Source organism: Triticum aestivum, chromosome 5A (assembly GCF_018294505.1).
Source record: "Triticum aestivum cultivar Chinese Spring chromosome 5A, IWGSC CS RefSeq v2.1, whole genome shotgun sequence".
NCBI classification, from domain to species: domain Eukaryota; kingdom Viridiplantae; phylum Streptophyta; class Magnoliopsida; order Poales; family Poaceae; genus Triticum; species Triticum aestivum.
In genome coordinates, this window is record NC_057806.1 from 539395546 (window position 1) to 539414599 (window position 19054).

General features: G+C 52.6%; 1 protein-coding gene across 1 annotated transcript; it reads right to left on the reverse strand.

Moving 5' to 3' along the window:
- Positions 1 to 2615: 2615 nt before the first annotated feature.
- LOC123107560 (glucan endo-1,3-beta-glucosidase-like) lies at positions 2616 to 4222 on the reverse strand. Its single transcript, XM_044529535.1, has 2 exons — positions 3164 to 4222; positions 2616 to 3084 (listed from the first exon to the last, which is right to left on the reverse strand). The coding sequence occupies exons 1-2, from the start codon at positions 4208 to 4210 to the stop codon at positions 2950 to 2952; spliced, it is 1182 nt and encodes a 393-aa protein (XP_044385470.1). The 5' UTR covers positions 4211 to 4222; the 3' UTR covers positions 2616 to 2949.
- Between the last annotated feature and the right edge of the window lie 14832 nt (positions 4223 to 19054).

The following is a 19054-nucleotide window of genomic DNA, read 5'->3' on the forward strand; positions in this document are numbered from 1 at the left end:
AGAAGAAGAAGCCAAACAGGATGCCGGCCATTGTCGTTGGTCCCGGCGATAGTGACAAGGACGCGATGGCGAGGTTCGTGCAGGAGAATCTGGAGTATGGTCAGGCCGAGCAGGAGTACTTCTGGAAGCGCAACGCTGAGCGGAAGAAGGAGAATGAGGCCGGCCCCTTGACGGTGATCCCCGCCGAGTCCTCGGAGGTAGGGATGGCAACGGGGCCCCATACCCGCCAAACTCGTGGGGATTTCATCTATTAGGGGGTGGGGATGGGTGAAAAACATCCCCATGGGGATATTTACCAAACTATTTTATTCCCCATAGGGTACAATGGGGATGGGGATGATATCCTATTCCCCAGATCCAATACCCATCGGGGACCCGGTGAAAGGATCGATATGGTTGACTAGAGGGGGGTGAATAGGCAACTAACAATTTTTAGCTTTTCTTTAACAAGTTAAACTTTGCATCAAAATAGGTTGTCTAGAAATGCAACTAGGTGAGCAACCTATATGATGCAACGAGGATAGGTACACAAGCAAGCAAGAGATATGAAACAAGTAAGCTTGCTTAAATAAAGGCACGAGATAACCAAGAGTGGAGATGGTGAAGACGAGGATGTGTTGCCGAACTTCCTTCCCTTTGAGAGGAAGTACATCTCTGTTGGAGCGGTGTGGAGGAACAATGCTCCCCAAGAAGCCACTAGGGCCACCGTATTCTCCTCACGCCCTCACATAATGCGAGATGCCGTGATTCCACTATTGGTGCCCTTGAAGGCGGCTACCGAACCTTTGCAAACAAGGTTAGGGCTCTCTCCACAACTTAATTGGAGGCTCCCAACAAAACCACGAAGCTTCACCATAATGGAATATGGCTCCGAGGTGACCTCAACCGTCTAGGGTGCTCAAACACCCAAGAGTAACAAAATTCACACAAGAAAGTATGGGGGAACCAAATATCCTTTGGTGGAAGTGTAGATCTAGGTCTCCTCCTTCAATCCCTAGCAAATCAACAAGTTTGAGTGGCTAGAGAGAGAGATCGGGCAAGAGAGCTTGAAGGGCATCAATGGTGGAGTGAGAGAGGTCAAAGGTAGGAGTGGTAGGTGGTAGAAGCCCCCTTAAATAGTCTCCCCACAATTCCAACCGTTACTGCGTTTTTGCACTGCGGCGGTACAACCGGTCCTCGTCCTGGTACAACCGGGACTCACGGTGTAACAGCAGAACCCTACCAAGCGATACAACCGGACAGGCGGGCGGTAGTACCAGCTAAGAAAGATAACCGGACTAACCGCCTGGCTACCGCACAACCACCGCATCAAAACAGGAGCTTGACCGGTACTTGGGCGGTGCCTGGCCGGAACAACCGCATGGCCTTGAGCTCTTGGGCGGCTAAGTTCTGAGCGGAAGAACCGCTCGGACCACCGGTGGTACCAGTCATCATGGAACGACCGGACCAACCGGGCCACTACCGCCCAAGAACAGCATCAAACCAGAGGCGAGAGCGGTACTTGAGTGGTACATTGACGGAACCACCGCCCTAGCTGTTGCAGAGCATGGTGGCGGTACCACCACCCGAAGGCAGCGGTACAACCGCTCGAGCAAAAGCTGGTGAGCGACAAGACCCAGCGGTACAACCGCTCCAGAGAGCGGTACAACCGCTGGGCAGAAACAGTGAGCAGGAAAGAGGGGAAGAGGCAAGGAAAACTCTCTCTCACACACACCTGAGGAAGGCAAAGAGAGGGTGAGAAAAGTGTACGTGAACTGATTCCCCCAGAGCTTCCTAATGAGGATTCCCTCTTGATAGTACGGGTACTCTACGACCAAAGAAAATAAAAACGTAGAGGACACGTCTTCGATCTTTTCCTTCGAGAGGTAATAGCAATCCGATGTAAGCCTAAGCATCGAGAACCTGAAACATATAGCACACGTTTAGACCACAAAGGGTTGTCATCATCATCCAAAACATAAAGTAGGGAAATGCCCTTTCACCCGGTTAGTAACTGTGATACTACAGCCAACCTTAAAATATTCACAAACAAACTTGCGAAGACAAAAGAAGCTCTGAAAAAAACCTTAAACCTATCTCACATCCTCACCTCAGCTGCCACCATGACCAAGAAGTCAATACGATCTAGATAGACATTAGCAGGACAAGGAAACACCATGTATGTATGTTGATTATAGGGTGTCATATTATGTATATGAGTATTTGTTTATGGGGATGGGGACCATAATGGGGCTCCGTTCCCCGATGGGGCATGGGTATGGGGAAATTTCATCCCTGGTCATGTAAACGGGGATGGGGATGGGATGATAGGGAATAGATGGGGATGGGGATGTTGTAGGTATCCCCATTGCCATCCCTACTCAGAGGAGGACTGTGATGACTCATAGGGGGACGAGGGGTGCAACAACCCAAACAAGGATGAGTTCTGGAAGCAGTTCACGACCTCCCATGATGAGGAGTAGTTTCATCTTCGGTGTAGTTCAAATAGTAGTTCGAACTAGTACTAGTAGCGATAACTTGATGAATGTAGTAGCTCGAATTAGTTGAAATAGTCGTTTAATTTATGTTTTAAATTAGAACTATGTTTAATTATTATGTTTGAAATGAACTAGTAGTTGAATTTGCTGTGTTTGAATTTACATGTTTCAAATGAAGTACTAGTTGAAGTATAGTTTTACATCTCCATTTGCATCTCCTATTGGAGTTGCTGTTTTACATCTCCAATGTACATCTTTTGTTGAAGTTGCCTCTTTTTTAGAGAAGTATAAAATAATTTTTGAAAATGTAAATTTTTACATCTCCTGTTTTACATCTTTGAGAGATGCTCTAAGTGTCCTGTCAAAATCCGAGAGAAGTGGACCGTCAGGCGTCAACTAGCGTCTGGGCACGCATAGGCATCCTGTCGTTGGTCAAGGATTTGTTGCCTGGCGACGATGCTGGCGCGGACGCCTAGGCGTTGTTCGAGCCGTTCACCTTTGCAGGCACTGCAGCCTCCAACGCATCAGCAGTGGCGAGTATAGGCGTTGCTGCCACTTTCGGCGATGTCGCTGGGACGACCAACGCTGGCGCTGGTGTTGTTTTGACCTGCATTACACACGGACGTGCGTCAGAATAACTTGCATTGTGTGTGTGCTCGTCGTGGGCAACGCGTGTACGTGCTCACCGAATCTTTCATGATGCCAATGTCATACATCGGCGTGAAGTCTGACTGGAACATCCCGAAATTTCGCTCAGCCACGGGCCCGGGTTTGAGGTCCTCGTTGAAGAGGGTGAATATGTACGTCTCGAACTTCCGCTTTGGCATGAGCGGTGTGCCTGACCCGGAACTAACCTCACGGAAGATATATTTGTTGTACTCAGCTGCCTCGGCCTGGCTCACGCCGATCTGCCCGTCCATCACCTTAGTCGGCCACCCGGTCTCCCCCACCAGGATCTCCACGTCCTCAAACCCAAGTTTCTTCATTGCCGAGTACACCGAGTCAAGTTGTGCCTCAAACATGCTCGTGTACGTGATGCCCGTACCCGTGTCTAGCACGCCAGGGTTCGGCCGCGCCAGTGCATACGGTAGTGTGTCACCGTTGTATCCAAAGTACGGGTACATGTTCACGATGAGTGGCGACTTGGTCTGCCGGAGAAATTGGAGCATCGGCGTGAAGATGGCGTCATCCCAGACGTCGCGAAACCGAGCCGCGGACGGCAGCTGGGAGTCTACCAGGATGCTGAGTGAGCTTGGCGTGGAAACACGAATTTCGTTGTAGCCAGCCGTGACGAGCGCATCCTTGAGCATCTGCATGGCGGGGACGAGCTTGCCGATGAGATTCTTGTCGGTCGTGTCCATGATCTCGTTGCCCACGGCGATGAGAGATATATCTGTCGAGGGGTAGTATGGCGCGATGTTGGTAGCGACCCATGAGTCGGCGCCGGTCTGGGTGGCGAGGCCAGGGATGTCGCCATTGCCTGCTGTGACTATTACCGAGATGCCCGTGCCGGCGAAGGCCCGAACAATGTCCGGGTTGGTGTCAAACAGCTTTACACGATCAATGTTTGTGTTGGTCACGAGGAATGCCGCAACCTTGGCCGGCGACGGAAGGTTGTCACCATTGGTACCGTAGTTGACACCGATCGCCGCGCTGAACGGTGCTATGACGAGGAATATGCATATGACCACCTCCGCGCGGAGCATGCAACCATGCCTTGGCGGGGTCGCCATGGTGAGCCGGTGTGCCGCTGGAAGATGGCCGGCCGGACACAAGCTAAATAGGTGGTGATGAGAGGTGCCCAGAATGGATTTTGGGCTATTGTTAAGGACCCTCTAATTATAGCTAGCTATACTAGGAAGCTATGCATAAGCACGGAGCCGATATCTTCAAACGCATGTGTGGGCTTCGGTCGTCCAATCGCTATAGCAAAGGCCGGAGGGACGGCCGGCATCGCGAGGCAGGCAGCACATAATTAAGATGTCACCCCCGGAAATGGAATCTTACGCGAGCGCACCGCACCTCTCCTTCCTCCTTGGATTATTACTAGGACCGGAATATAGCACCAATATGGCATTAGGTTATGCACGCATGCAGATGTGACAAAAAGCAATGATATTGATGCTTAACTTGCTGCTTCAATATACAATAGGTCTTCAATGGTTGGCTCGGCTTTGTTTTGATGAGATCCTCTTGTTACTACTCTTTCCTATAGTGCCAACTTTGGTATCAATTCGATTCCAAGTACAATAATCTCGGAATGACAACTTTAGAGTCCAGTTTTTTTTATCAAAACATATCCAAGTAAAATCTAGTTATGAATCTCTTGCCAATACAAAGATAAAGGTGATAACCGAATATTAACGTGCCTAGTGGTTAGTTTGCATATCATTTTTATTTTGGTTTCTTTCCTTCCCCACCTGCTTGCGTGAATGCAAATGCTCCTGCACACATTGATCCCATGGCCAAGAATCTTGCCGCGCTAGGAACACAACAGCGGAAAGTTCATTCCTTATACTTTGAAGCACCAAAAGTGCACTATTAGATGCCTCCAACTTGTCGACGAGAAGAAGTACATGAGGGGTCGGACTACCTCAAAACAAACCCAATGCCAATAACGACATGCAACTATGCACCACCTGGAAAGCACGAGACTTCGCAACATGATCAACATCAACCTGCCGCTGCAGTAGACCCTCTGCCCTGTGGCTCAGGGCCGAGGAGTGCCGACCATACCAGCAAGCATAAAGGACAGAGAGAGGATGTCGTTGCATGTAAAAACTAGGTGCAGACACGGCCGCTAGCCATCGGAGCTAAGTTGGGGCTGAAAGGAGCTCCAAGTCACGTGTAGAAGGTAGGTGCAAAGGAGACCGCTAGCCACGGTCGGAGCCAAGGTGTTGTCGAATGGAGCTCCAAGCCAAACCGCACATGCGACCGCAATCAGGGATCATTGACACCCATCAATGTGAGTGCCAGTTGTACTGTGTCTGCCCAGGAAGGATGGTTTTCACCCTGAGTGATGGCTAACGGGGTGAGGAGGGAAAACAATGCACCGCATGTCCGCCTCCAAGAGGGACAAGACACCTACAAGCATCGTCACCATCGATGTTAATTAGGGCATGACGCTTTCGATTGACACTCTAATGCACCTTGGTAAAGGGACACAAGCTACCATGGCCCCCGGTGGGGACTAAGAATGATGAAGGGGAAATTCACCGTCAATGACAACTTCCTTGTGTTGGAGTTGTGTTGAATATTGTGTACAAGTTAGATTACAATTGAACTCTGAGTAGTATTGTGTTTAGATAGGATGTGGAGTCGTGTCTTAATAGGACACTTGTATCTTAGACCTCTCATATATAGCGGGGGTAGACACACGATGTAACCTATGCCAACATAATAGCACCGGAACGCAGGGGAAGCCGGCGTCATGTGCCGGTGTCCAGGCGACCGGGTGCAGTATTATAGCGGTGTCATGATCCTTGGATGATCAACGGTATGCCTTGGATTTATTCTAACAAGTGGTATTATGAGCTAGGTTTTCAGGAGGTTGCTGGATTGTTGATCTAGAGGATGGATCGTTGTGAGATGGTGCAAAGACGATATGCGAAGAAGTCTATTCGACGGTCGATCGGGAATTCTTTTGGAAGCCGTCGGGTCGCTGTGATCAGATAAGATCGCGAAGGAGCAATAGGGCGGCATGGAAGTCGACGAAAACTCAGAAGCATCACGGCAGTTACGACAATCGGCGGCAGGATCGGTGAGTTGCGGCAGGCGTCGAACCAGCGGAAGGCTCGCGTGCGCGTTACGTGCGGCGATCGATTGGTTGGATCGATCGGGCGAGTGTTAGATGGCACGCGTGGCTGGGCTCGCTGGCGTCTTGCGGCCCATGGCAGGAGGCCCATCTGGAGAGGTGAGCTACGCGGGGGGGACTTGCCGAAGCGCAGGGAAGGCCCAGGCAACGGGCTGTGCTGCTGGTTTCGTGGAGACGCTGATCGAGGGGTGTGAGTTGAGCGTACTTACGTGAGATTTGTTTGGAAACAAAAGGAGACCGAGTCTCCATAGTATATGACACGGACAAGCAGATCAGATCATCAGCAGGATAATCCAGCGTGATATGCGTACATTGAAAAGCACAGGCAAGGCAAAGCAATTAGCACGCATTGGAAGTTGTGCAAATGGAGCCATCACGTGATTACCAGAATATTTTCTTTGGTTGGAATTGCTATTAGTACATGAGGGTGTACCACGTCAGGTTTTGCTTGTGTACTTGGGCATCACATGAGGAAAGCTCGGATAATTTTTCACAGGGCCAGCTGTACGAAGAACCATGGTGCCAATGGGTACTGGGTTTGAGGTGAAGAAGTTCGACGGGACTGAAAACCTTGGGTTATGGCAGACACGGATGAAAAATTTGTTGGCACAACAGAGATGCTTGAAGGCGTTGCGGAAAGTCATGTTAGCTAAGATGGAAGTATCATGTGATGGATGAGAATTCGCGGAAGATGATTTGGGAGCCTTGAGCGTGTCATACAGTCGAACTAGTTCGGCTAGGTTGGACTAGGCAGTCTGACGGATCGACGCAAGTCGGTTGGTACAGAAGACGGTGATGGGATCAGCGAAGACGACGTAGGAGCGTGATGCTGATGGTGACCGACTTCTGGGTGTGGAAACACGTGGCACGGGTCTGAGTGCTTGTGTGCCTTCGACAAAGGCTATGGCGCGGGGTTGATTCAAGATGGTGCACATGAGAGCTTGGAGTCGACAAGGCGTGGGGTGGCACGTAAAACCACCATGGAGTCATGTTGAAGGTGGAGCTGAAGTTTGGAAGACTTCACTCGGTGCTGATTGAGGGGCTACGGCGTAAATCGACAGAGAGTCGAAGCCTATTCAGCGAGAAAAAAGCGAGTGACACGTAATTCGGACTGGAGACCAGTGGTCTGATGGAAGCGTGAAACTCGTCATCGGTCGGTGATGATCGGTGGTACTCTGCAGTGGGGGTTGAGTGGTGTGGGTCTGCGACCCTTGAGACTCGACCGGGACAGCGGAGGCTCGACGCGGTAATAGCGGCGAGGCGTGCGGTATGCACGGGACATGGAGACGGGTCAGGGCTCTGGTGGTCATACATGCGATGAGACAACTGCGAATTTGACTCGGAATGACTGCAAGCAACGGTGAAATTCCTTCAAGTTTCAGACATGCGGTCGAGAAAGGAGCGGTGATGTTGAGTTCAGGTAATTCTTATGTGTGACATCCAATATGAGAGTTGTTCACTTTCATGTAGGTCAGTGATCAGTGTGTGAGGCGTTGGACGGATACTCTGAAAGTTGGGAGCACAAACTAGAGTAACAAGGACCTTAATTTTGCTCGAGTGTTGCCTGTGGTCATGAAAAAAAAGGGACTACAAGTTGCAGGTGAAGTCACATGGAGTCTTTGAAGTAGCAGCGGTACTCATGGGATAAACTCAAGTCCAATGTACATGAAAGTTTGACGCATTGACAAATTCAAGGTGGTGGAGGATATTCGTCAAGGTGGAGTTTGTTGGAGTTGTGTCGAATATTGTGTACAAGTTAGGTTACAGTTGGACTCTGAGTAGTATTGTGTTTAGATAGGATATGGAGTCGTGTCCTAATAGGACACTTGTATCCTAGGCCTCTCATATATAGCGGGGGTAGACACACGATGTAACCTATGCCAACATAATAGCACCGGAACGTAGGGGAATCCGGCGGCATGTGCCGGTGTCCAGGGCAACCGGGTGCGGTATTGTAGCGGTGTCATGGGAAGGAGCGTCCATAGTCAAGATCCAGAGATGTAGCCATATCGGTGAACCTCGTTAACAAACCTCGATGTCGTGCTCGTGTGATTGCTTGGTTCTTGAATGATCAACGGTATGCCTCAGATTTATTCTAACACCTTGACAGGGTCACATGCCACCGCACACCTCTGCTTGTAAATGACCAAGGAACACAACCAACACCACTTTATCGAGAGCTAAAAAATGTGCAGCCCAATACCAGGGGTCGCCGCCTCAACACCCGGGGCCCAAGACCCCCGCACCACCACAAGACTTCACCCACATCAGCCATCGGAGGAAGCCACCACAACATATTGGAATCTCTAGATCAATCGCAGCCTATTGCCATAGTCATATCTGGCCATGGACAAACATTGCGGCAGTCCCACCCTGCCACAAACAAAATGTAGCTAGGATAGGCATCCCTAGTGACCGGCTCCCAAACATCGAGAGGGATGGCGGCATCCATGGTCCTCATGGTCGCGACCACCTTCCAGACATGACTATCCTTGTCTTGCTACGGATCTTGGCAAGGATAAGCTTCCTAGCCGGTAGGCCCGAGATCCATGGTGACGCGAGGCAAGGTCGCACACCCTCCTAGTCACGAGCCCCACCCAGGCTAGTGGCAACCTCACAACATGATGATGCAAAGGACCCATGGCGTCGGCACACGGATCTTGGACAGAGGGAGACGAGCCCCGGTCCATCCATGTCAACAACTGACCATAGCTCTGATGAGAAGATTCATGATGTGTAGTGCATGTGCGGGTAATTACTTTACTTACTTCATGTTGCTACTGATATTTCTCTCTCTACTTTTTTTCCGACAAAGGATGGATTTTATTGACTCAAGCTGAAACATTAAAAGAATACAAGCACAATGAGCATCCACCCGACCTCTGCATAAGTAGTACGACCATAGCTAACAGCAATGCATACAAACAAGGAAACACGTTGGCAAAGAGCAAAGTCAAGCAAGTCCAAATCTATGGCCAGACATATACGTTGTTTACCGACCATGCTATGTCGTCTTGGTAAGGCGATAAACTTTGTTTACCAACCACATCTGCATGCATCATCGTTGTCTGTCTCTTTTTTTTTTGACAATTCATAGCTGTCTGTCTTAATATATTCCTTTTGCTATCAAAGTGGCTGATGGAATCTGAAAAGAACATCAACTTAACATGCTGAAATACATACAGGTACGCAAGGCGTCAGCCATGCTACATGTCTGTGATGTAAAAGAGGAAAATACAATAAACTTTGAAATGGTGCAGTGAGTAGTTCATTCAATTTAGTGAAAATAAATATGGCTTGTTATGGGATTTCAGAGTTTATTGTATTTCCATGTTTTTGAAATCGTATGAATCGAAGTGGTCTAGTTATGCAAGTCAGTCGCTTTATTTCAAGTCCGTACAAGGTAATACGTCTTAGCAATTCATCAACCATGCACGCTGTGAGTTCAGTTCAGGCAGAAGGAGAGAGAGAGAGAGAGAGAGAAGAAGAAACCACGAAATGCAACGGGTGAATAGATTTTATTACTAGCTGATTCACAAAGCAATAGATTTTATTACTCTGCGTCCAGTTCCCCACCTTTTTACTCGCTAGCTGGCTAGGCCGTCTCAGGTTGGCCGAATTTTATAGGTTGAAGGGTCATGCCACACGTCATCAGTATATATAGGAGCATCCATGCATTACACAATCATATAAACCGGCCACAATGCAGCAGCGGTGTCAATGCATCACCGAGAGTCCGCGACCTACTCGCTCACCCGCCAATAGCATGCAGACACACTTGTTTTTCTTTTCTAGAAATTGATCGATCATTGATGCACAACTCGGAAGCACTTTCTGAGTTCGAAACGGGAGCCAGGCGTATGGCTTTTTATTCTTCTAGTAGAATTGATGCGTAATGGGATTGGGAAGCAACATGGAAGGAGGGTTGACTGAGAATAATCTCGTGCCTTGAGTTTGATTTAACTTGGGGCTTTGCTTCAGCATACCCTCCCTTGAGCCCATCAAGTTGGATTCATCATGTCTCCATCAACGCCTCCTCGTCATGGACAATGATGATGACGAACAACCACACCGATGACCAAGTAGCCTTCTCTGGCTATGCTGCTCCATTGTGCGACGTGTTCTTGCAGAAGCCACTGCTGCCCTCCCCCGGTGTCGGGTTCGTCGCCTTCCCTGGCACTGGCAAACAGGCTGGGGACGTCACCATCGACCAGAGCGGCATTCACCTCAGAAAGGTGCACCGTCGCATTAAGTAGCCCTGTCGCATTGGTCAATCTATGGAGTAGTACCATAATTTGGATAGCCAAATATTTGGCAGGACAATATTTAGTTGAAACTCAAACATAGCATCCCCATTTACTTTGGATGAAAATATCTTTTTAATTATTTTTTCGTTTTGTTACAGCTTTACTAAAATAAACAAATAAAAATCAGAAATTTTATTTCTAATATTTTACATAGTGGGATAGTGATAACCTGTTTGCATGGTTAATATATATGAAGTCTCTCTTCTTGTCTCAGCTAACTTCTGAAGACACTTGTGCAACACACGACTACATTTATTTATTTTAGAACATAGACGTCAGAGACGTCCGGCTTTAAATTAATAAAGCCCTCAACATAGGCAGCGTGCATAAATGGAACAAATCAAATAAACGAACGAAACCGAAGCTAGGCAACCATGTTCTAAGGCATGCCAAAATGGCGAAGACGACGAAATAGAGTGCATTACATGGCATAGCCAGCCAGACTAACGAGCACGCATGCTCAAGGGTAACCAAGACCAAAAGAGCTGCTCATCCCTATGAAGCAGCAAACGGAGGTGACGTGCGATAGCTTGTCGATGGAGATCAGCGTCCTGTTGTCTTCCCAGCGGTGCCCACTGCTGCAAGAATAAGATGCATTTAAAAATAACATCAGCGGGGTGAGAGGGAAACACTCCCTCAATAGTAAACTTGTTACGAATATGCCATAAGGCCCACAGCATGGCCGAGGCACACGTCCACATTATCCGGCGTAAAGAGCCCGGGATCGAAGATAGGTATGACACAAGCTCAGAGCGTGAACGTGGTCAGCATCTTCCGCGTTATCACACAAAGCGCAAGGGCCGGAAGCAGGGCCATTGCGCTTAGCAATATTGATAGAGGTAGGAAGGCGATCTTGGCATAATTGCCATAGGAAGACCTTAATCTTTAGCGGGATTCGCGCCTTCGAAAGCCCCGTGGCTGCCATAGGGGCATGGCCGCGGCACAACTCTCTATACAGGGACTTGACAGTGAACCTGCCAGAGCCCGAAAGTCTCCAAGAGACCTCGTCTGCGGAGTCCGACAAACGCACATTCGCTATCAGAGCCCGCAGGCGATCCCACTCTGGCAGCTCCGGCCCCAAAAGTTCCCTTCTGAAGTAGATGGGAGGCGAAGAGGTACTAAGAGCCGAAGCGACCAGTTGGTTGGGCTCAACCGCGATGGAATAGAGAAGGGTGAACTCAGACCAAAGAGGCTGCTGGCCGATCCAAACGTCGTGCCAAAACCGTATGGAGCGACCGTTATTAACCGTGAACCTCGCGCCCCTGGCGAAGTATGGTTTGAGGGATTGGATGGAGGTCCAGAAGGGGGACCCATGAGGTGTTGCCTCAAAGAAATTCCCATGCGGGAAGTACTTGGCACGAAGGAGGTCAATCCAGAGGCCGGTCCCTCCCTGGGACAGCTTCCAGATCCACTTGCACATAAGTGCAATGTTCATTAGCTTAGAGTTGATGATCCCGAGGCCCCCCTGGGCTTTAGGTCTACATACGGCTTGCCACTTAACCATGTGGTACTTCCGTTTTGGACCCGCTCCTTCCCAAAAGAAACGTGCCCGCGGTGTGTCCATTTTCGTGTGGACCCCATCAGCCAACAAGAACATACCCATGGCAAACATGGGTAGGGACGAGAGGCTGGAGTTAGTAAGGATTAGTCTTGCCCCCGAAGACATAAATCGACCTCTCCACGGACACACCCGGTCCGCCACCTTAGTGTTGAGAGGTTCCCAATCGGCAATCGAGCATTTCTTCTCTACGATCGGGAGGCCGAGGTAGGTAAACGGAAACTTTCCAAGTTTGCAATTGAGCAAGTTGGCAACCCGCTCACTTTCGGCCGCGTCCATCCCTATGGACACCACTTCACATTTGTGGAAGTTATTTTTTAGTCCAGACATGAGTTCAAAACACAGCAAGATGGCCTTAACTGTTGCAATACTATGTGCGTCCGGCTCAAAAAGGAGTAGAGTGTCATCCGCATACTGCAGGTGTGACACACCTCCTGGGATCAGGTTACCGACCACTCCCCTGATGCGGCCAGCCGAGCGGGCTTTGTCTAGCATGGCGCCCAAGGCGTCCACCACAAAGTTGAAGAGCAACGGTGAGGCTGGGTCCCCTTGACGCAGCCCACGCTTGTTGCGGAAGAAGTTCCCTACTTCTCCGTTCACCGCTATCGCCGTTTGGCCTCCCGAGACCAATTGCATCATACAGTGAACCCAAACCGATGAAAATCCTCGATCCAGAAGGATTTGTCGGAGGAACTCCCAGTTCACTCGATCGTACGCCTTCTCAAAATCTAATTTCAAAAGAATTGCCGGCTGGCGAGTGTGTTTGAGCGAGTGAACGATCTCTTGGAGGGCCAACGGCCCCTCCAAGATATTGCGACCACGAATAAAAGTCGATTGGTTCCTACTAATAATACGATGAGCCACCGGAGACAAGCACGTAGAACAAGCCTTAGAACAAATTTTAAACGGGACATTGATAAGCGCTATTGGGCGAAAAAGCCTAATGTTGTCCGCGCCCTGAACTTTGGGGATAAGCGAAAGAACCCCAAAGTTAAGGCGAGAGATGTCTACTGTGCCACGCACGAACCCGTTACATACTTTGAAAATAGGGCCTTTGAGTACTTGCCAAAACCTTTTGAACATCGCCACCGCCCACCCATCCGGACCCGGGGCTGTGTCAGATTTCATCCCAAGGGCCGCCTGGTCGATCTCCTGGGGAAGGAAGGCGAGGCCCAAGCCTTCATTCTCCTCGTCCGAGACCCGCAGAGCGGGATCCCAAACATCCGACCGCAGCCGAGCCCTAGACTCCTCCCTAGGGCCCATCAACTGGATGTAGAAGTCATAAATGTGACGTACAATATCCTGTTGGCACAAAAGGAGCCCCTGCTCAGATTGCAGTCTCAGAATGGCGCACTTATGTCGCCGGCCGTTAGCATAGGCATGGAAATATTTTGTATTCGCATCCCCCTTGAGCGTCCACTTGATTCCACCCTGCCTACGCCAGTACTCCTCCTCCGCACGTAGGAGGGACTCAACTTGGGCCACTACAGCGTATCGCTGAGCCCAGTCTTGCTTCGAGAAGACCTGTGAGTCCGCGACCAAGCGCGCTCGGAACAGCTTATCCTCACGACCCTGGTTGGCCCCCCAGCCTTTGAGAGCCGCCCGCATCCCCGCCCCTGCGGCAATCCAGAAATCCATGGGCCCTCGCGTGTGCCCGATCCGGGCAACACAAGTCTCCCATTTGGAGAGGAAGAGTTGCTCAGATTCCGGGTGCTCAAACCACGCAGTTTCAAAGAAAAACCGTGGGCTTCATTTTAACCGATCCTCCCCCCAGGAGAGGATTAAAGGGACGTGGTCCGACCCGATCCTCGTTTCTGCGTGTAGGGAGCACATGGGAAAAAGCATTTCCCACACCGCGGACACAAAAACTCGGTCGAGCACTGACTAAACCGGTGTAAGCTGCTTGTTTGTCCAAGTGTAACGTGCGCCCACGCGGGCTACTTCCCTAAGGGCCATTGATGCTATCGCGTTATTGAACATGGACACCCTTGTCCAGTTAATAATCCTGTTGTTCTTATCCGCTCCCGAACGGATTAAGTTAAAATCCCCACCGACTATCAGTGGTAAGTTACGCACACCCAAGGCCGCTACCTTCTCCTGCAGTTCCCCCAAGAACTCATGCGAGTGCGAGTGATCGGCCGGGCCATAAACCACGATGACCTCCCATTCACGGAGTGTCGCGCGATGGCGGACGTGTGCCGACACGAAGAAACGGTCGGCATCCCACGCCACCACTTCGCAGCAAACATGGCTGATGCCAAGGAGCAGACCCCCCGAGTGGCCCACCGCAGGTACCCATTGCCACCCGAAGCACTCGAGCGGGTCGATGGCTAGCAGGTCTCGGTGAGAGAATTCAGCCTTGATGGTTTCCTGCAAGCCAACTACATCGATATCCTCGGCGCGAATGAACTCTTTTAGCTGGGTCCGCCTCCCAACGTGGCTGAAGCCTCGGATGTTCCAGAAGATGAAACGCATTAAATTATGCGATTGCGGAGGCGGATACCGCGAGCGGTAACCGCTTTGGCCACATGTCGTGTCTTGACAGGACCACGGGCTGAGGGGGACGGCGCAGCCCCTGCTGCTGTGTCCACCCGATCGGGCCGCGCAACTGGCACCAGAGAAGCCCCTGCTTCTTCTAGGACTGGCGCATTGCGGGCCGCCGCTGCCTGGGCGAGCGCGGCTTGCGCGATCTCCTTGGAGCGGATGAGAGATAAAATCTCTCGAGCCTCCCCCTCATCAGACAGGTCAACCCCACTATCCGCTAAAATACCCCCTAGGCGCTCATCCGAATAATCATCAAAAATCGTAAAGCGGGGTAGGGGGTTACCCTCGGTCTCCATGTTCTTCTGGGCCACCAAGAGTTGAGCGCGCTGGAGAGCAGGGAGGTTTCCCTTGGCGCTCTTTGACCGTGAACTTGCCCGCTCCTGCACCACCGGGGTCGACACCACCGCCTTGGAGCGCTTGGCCGTGGAGATGGGCACCGCCTTGGTCACCTCCGCCCGGAGCACGTCGGAGGGAGGAGGGGGGCCGCCGGCGAGGGCCCACCAACCGGACCCCCAGGGGAGGCCAACGTGACCACCACCGGCCGGTGTGAGACAGGCGTGCCCGCACGAGCCGAGGGAGGGCTCGTCGGTGCCACCGGGGGAGTCTTGCGACCCGCCGTCTTCTTGTGGAGCCGCACCCCGCCGCTGCCAAGACCGTGCGCAGACATGGGTAGCCCACCCACCTCCGTAGCCACCGGGGAGACGAGCATGGAGCGGCCCTCCAAAACGCACGAAGCCGAAATGCCCTTGTCGAGGTCGAGGCCGAGGGACATGTTGGAGCCATATTGATTGAAGCCCGTCTCGTTGCTGCCCACGATCACTTGGCGCTCCTCCAGATCCTTTGCGGCCCCCGAAGTCGGGGCCACGGCCTCGGAAGTCTTGTCCTTGAGGCCCAGCTTGTCCCAAGTCGCGGTGTCGCTGGAGTCATCACCCATGCTCGTGTCCTTGTCCTTGTCCTTGTCCTTGTCCATGTCATCAGGCCCCTTGTCCACGTTTGCAGGGGGGAGGAGGGGCACCCCCCAGCCTGCCACCCGCCTCGGCCTCCAGCCGAATGTTGAAGCCCTCACTGTTGAACCACACTTGGACATACCCTTTGAGCTTAGCCGGGGAGCGGCACGCAAAAAGCATCCGCACGGGACCCAGCCCCACCAGCGACGCCTTGTCCACCTCTATCGGGCGCCCGATCATCACTGTCCCTACCATAAGTTGGTCCACACGACGGTGCTTGGGCGGCACTCCCCAGAGCTTGACCCACACATCCGGCATGATTTCGGCCTTGGGCGTCTCCTGAATCGCTTCCTTGATCTCCGCTATGATGTCGTTGAGAGAGAGGTATAATTTGCCACTTCGCGTCGCCATTCGTAGCATGGCCTTGTTGGGGAAGACGACGAAGAACATGTCGTCCCTGATGGCCGTCACCTGCCAATCCCATTCCCCTTCGAAGAGGTGGGGGAGCTCCGCCTACAAGATGGGAATCGACAACTTGCCGGGCGCCGCCGAGATGAACGCCGCGTCCACCACCACCGGGGCACAGACCTCCTCGCCCTCCGTCTCCACGTAGGGAAGGCAGAAGAAGCCCTCGCCGGGGATGGCGTTGCCCATGATCTGCAGCAGCAAAGGCCGCCCGCGCGTGGGGCAGTGCGCCGACGCGTGCCCCTCCTCGTGGCAGACGATGCACAAAGGCTTGAAGTGGCACATGTTCTGGTAGTGGCCCACCTGACCACATTTGAAGCACGCTGGCCCGTCGGACTCCTCCACTGGGATCGGGGCATCGGACGAACCCTTCGACGCCGACGGCCCGGCCGCCAGCAGCGGTAGCGCCGAGCCAACCCCCTTCTGCTTCTGCTTCTTGGCGATTGGATCCCCAGCCCGCTCGCCGCTCGGAGGAAGGAGGGATTCCTTCCTCTTGCGATCTTGCTTCTGCTCCAGCCCACGGCGTTGATATTCCTCCTTCTTCTTCTTTTTGCGCTCGCGTTCCTCCAGCTTCTTCCGCTCTTGCTCCGCGAGCCACCAGGGGGGCGGTGGCCCCCAGCCCGCCTCCTCCGCCGGAGGCGCCGAGACCTTGGAGAGCGCCTTCGCCCTCAGATCTTGTTCACGCTGACGCTCAGTCGCTGGGATCGGAGGCGACATGGGTGGCTTCTCCACGCGGCGGGATCCCATCCGCACCGCGGTTGCGAACGAGCAAGTGAGTGTGGGGGAGGAGTGGCGGAGCGGAGCAGGCGACGAACGAGATGCCCGAATCGCCGCACCTGCGAATGGGATGCGGGAAACCCTAGCGACAGATCTAGGGCACCCTTCGGCAGCCACAGCCACCTATTAATAGGCGGAAGCGGCCGCGCATCCACGGTCGCAATGGGCCCGGGCCTAACCCCTTGCGGGCGTAAAGCTACCGGGCCAGGCTGACCAGGCCCAAGCGCTGAGGAGCGCCCCTGCGTCCCTACTGGCAAAGACGCAATTGGGTCGGCCAATGGGCCCCCTAACCCACGCACTGGCAAACTGGGCCAGTCCGACAGGCCCAGCAGGGGAGCCGGCCCAGGCGACGCCGGCACCGAAACCCTAGCCAGGGTCCGCGTCTCCCTTGCAAGGTCAACCCCGCCGCCGTCGCCGTCCCCTGTCGGCTCCGGCGAGCTCATCGAGCCCGAAGGCGGCGCGGCCAACGCCAGATCGAGGCGCCCCTCCTCCGGCAGGGCACACGAGCGACCCTCAGGGCCCGCATCCACGTCCCTCGGCGGGCGCCAGATCCGCGGTGCAAGGCAGCGTCCGCCACGTCCACCAGGGGCGAACGCACGCCGGCGACCAGCCATGAGAGAGCTCCCCAGCTCCTCCGCACAGGCGACAAAGTCACCCACCGACCACTCCGCACGGGGCCTCAGCGAACCACCACCACCATCACTTACCTCACTACTTACCTCGTCGTCGTCGCCGTCGGAGTCGATCCCCTCCAGAGCCCAGAACCTGCTGCCGAAGAGGGATGGGGCGGGGGGCGCTCCCCAGACGGCGCGCTCCACCGCGCGCACCCCTGAGCAGGTCGCACCGCCGTCCAGCCTTCCGCCTCCGCCGCGGGGCCGCTAGCGGCGTCGCCCGCGGAATCGCCCCCCGAGTCGCTAGACAAGAGTGTGCGCACGCAGCAAGGACCTGTCCGCATGTTCAAGTTCCACCCACGACTGCATTTATGCGCAGAAAGACAACCGTGAAACAACATTAATCTTGCCATGTTTCTTTTTGCGGGGGTAAAATATGTGTATTACTCAAGAGTTAACCAGTTCTTCCCTACACAATGTGTGGCACTGCATCGCAATGCTTGCACATAGACATATCTGGCACTGCATCACAAATTCACAATGCATGCACATAGCACATAGCACAATGGCATGCTATTGGAGCGGCATGGCCAGAGAAGGCTACTTATAGTCACTCACTCGTACCATGACGATGCTTGCATGCTTCATTTTCTTTTCTAGAAGGTAGATGCACATTTCTTTTCCTACCATTGGCCCAACTTGGGGAAACTTTCTCAACTCAAATACAAACCTAGAAGGTGCATCGATATCACATAGGAGTTTTACTATTAGTCCTATAGGTTACAGCAGGGAGAATTTTGTTGATCACACGGTGTCCATACGTGGGATGCAATTAGGAGGGTGAGACCGTGAGAGTGAATGTCTAGGAGAAGCAGTGAAAATGTCTTCGTCTCCTAGACAAGCTCCTCATGTCTTGGATGAATGCCTCCATGCAACACTGTGGATTCCTGACTGTACGTCGTAATGAGTAATAACTCTAACACAGGCTGGTCCCACCAAGTCTTTGCAGATTGTAGCTTATCCATTTCCCACTGCATGTGTTCATGGCTCCACCAGGCCTGCGCATTTTTATTTATTTTTATAAATGGAGGAGGATCCCTGCCTCTGCATCTGGACGATGCATGTGGCCATTTTATTAATTATTCATACAAGACCTTACAAAGGCATACAATAATAAGACTGAAGCCACCGTCTAGGCAACAAAAGTGTCGCTACTCCTATCCAATTGATGAAGGGATGCTGATAGTCTGGACCAAATATCAAACAGACCTCGCAGCCAAACCTAACATCTAAGACTTGAGGTTCCAACCAGGACGCCTGCCGGGTATGGGCACCCACCAGTCCGGCGTGCTCCTCAACCAGGACGACTGCCAGGTATGAGGCCGCCACAGCCACCTGCCATCAATCCATCTTCAGAGCTGTACTGCTGCATGAACGTTGCCCGGTCTAGCTGCCGCCGACGCCACCACGACGCCAGACAGCGACGACCTCCTGCGCGAGTCCATCCTCGCACATCAGACGCCTAATCTCAAGAGCGCCATGCCATCGAGATCC

Coding starts and splice junctions, on each gene's coding strand:
- LOC123107560 (XM_044529535.1), bottom strand. CDS start 4,210: ATGGCGACCCCGCCAAGGCATGGTTGCATGCTCCGCGCGGAGGTGGTC. Junction 3,085..3,163: donor TTGGCATCATGAAAGATTCG/GTGAGCACGTAC, acceptor TGTGTAATGCAG/GTCAAAACAACACCAGCGCC.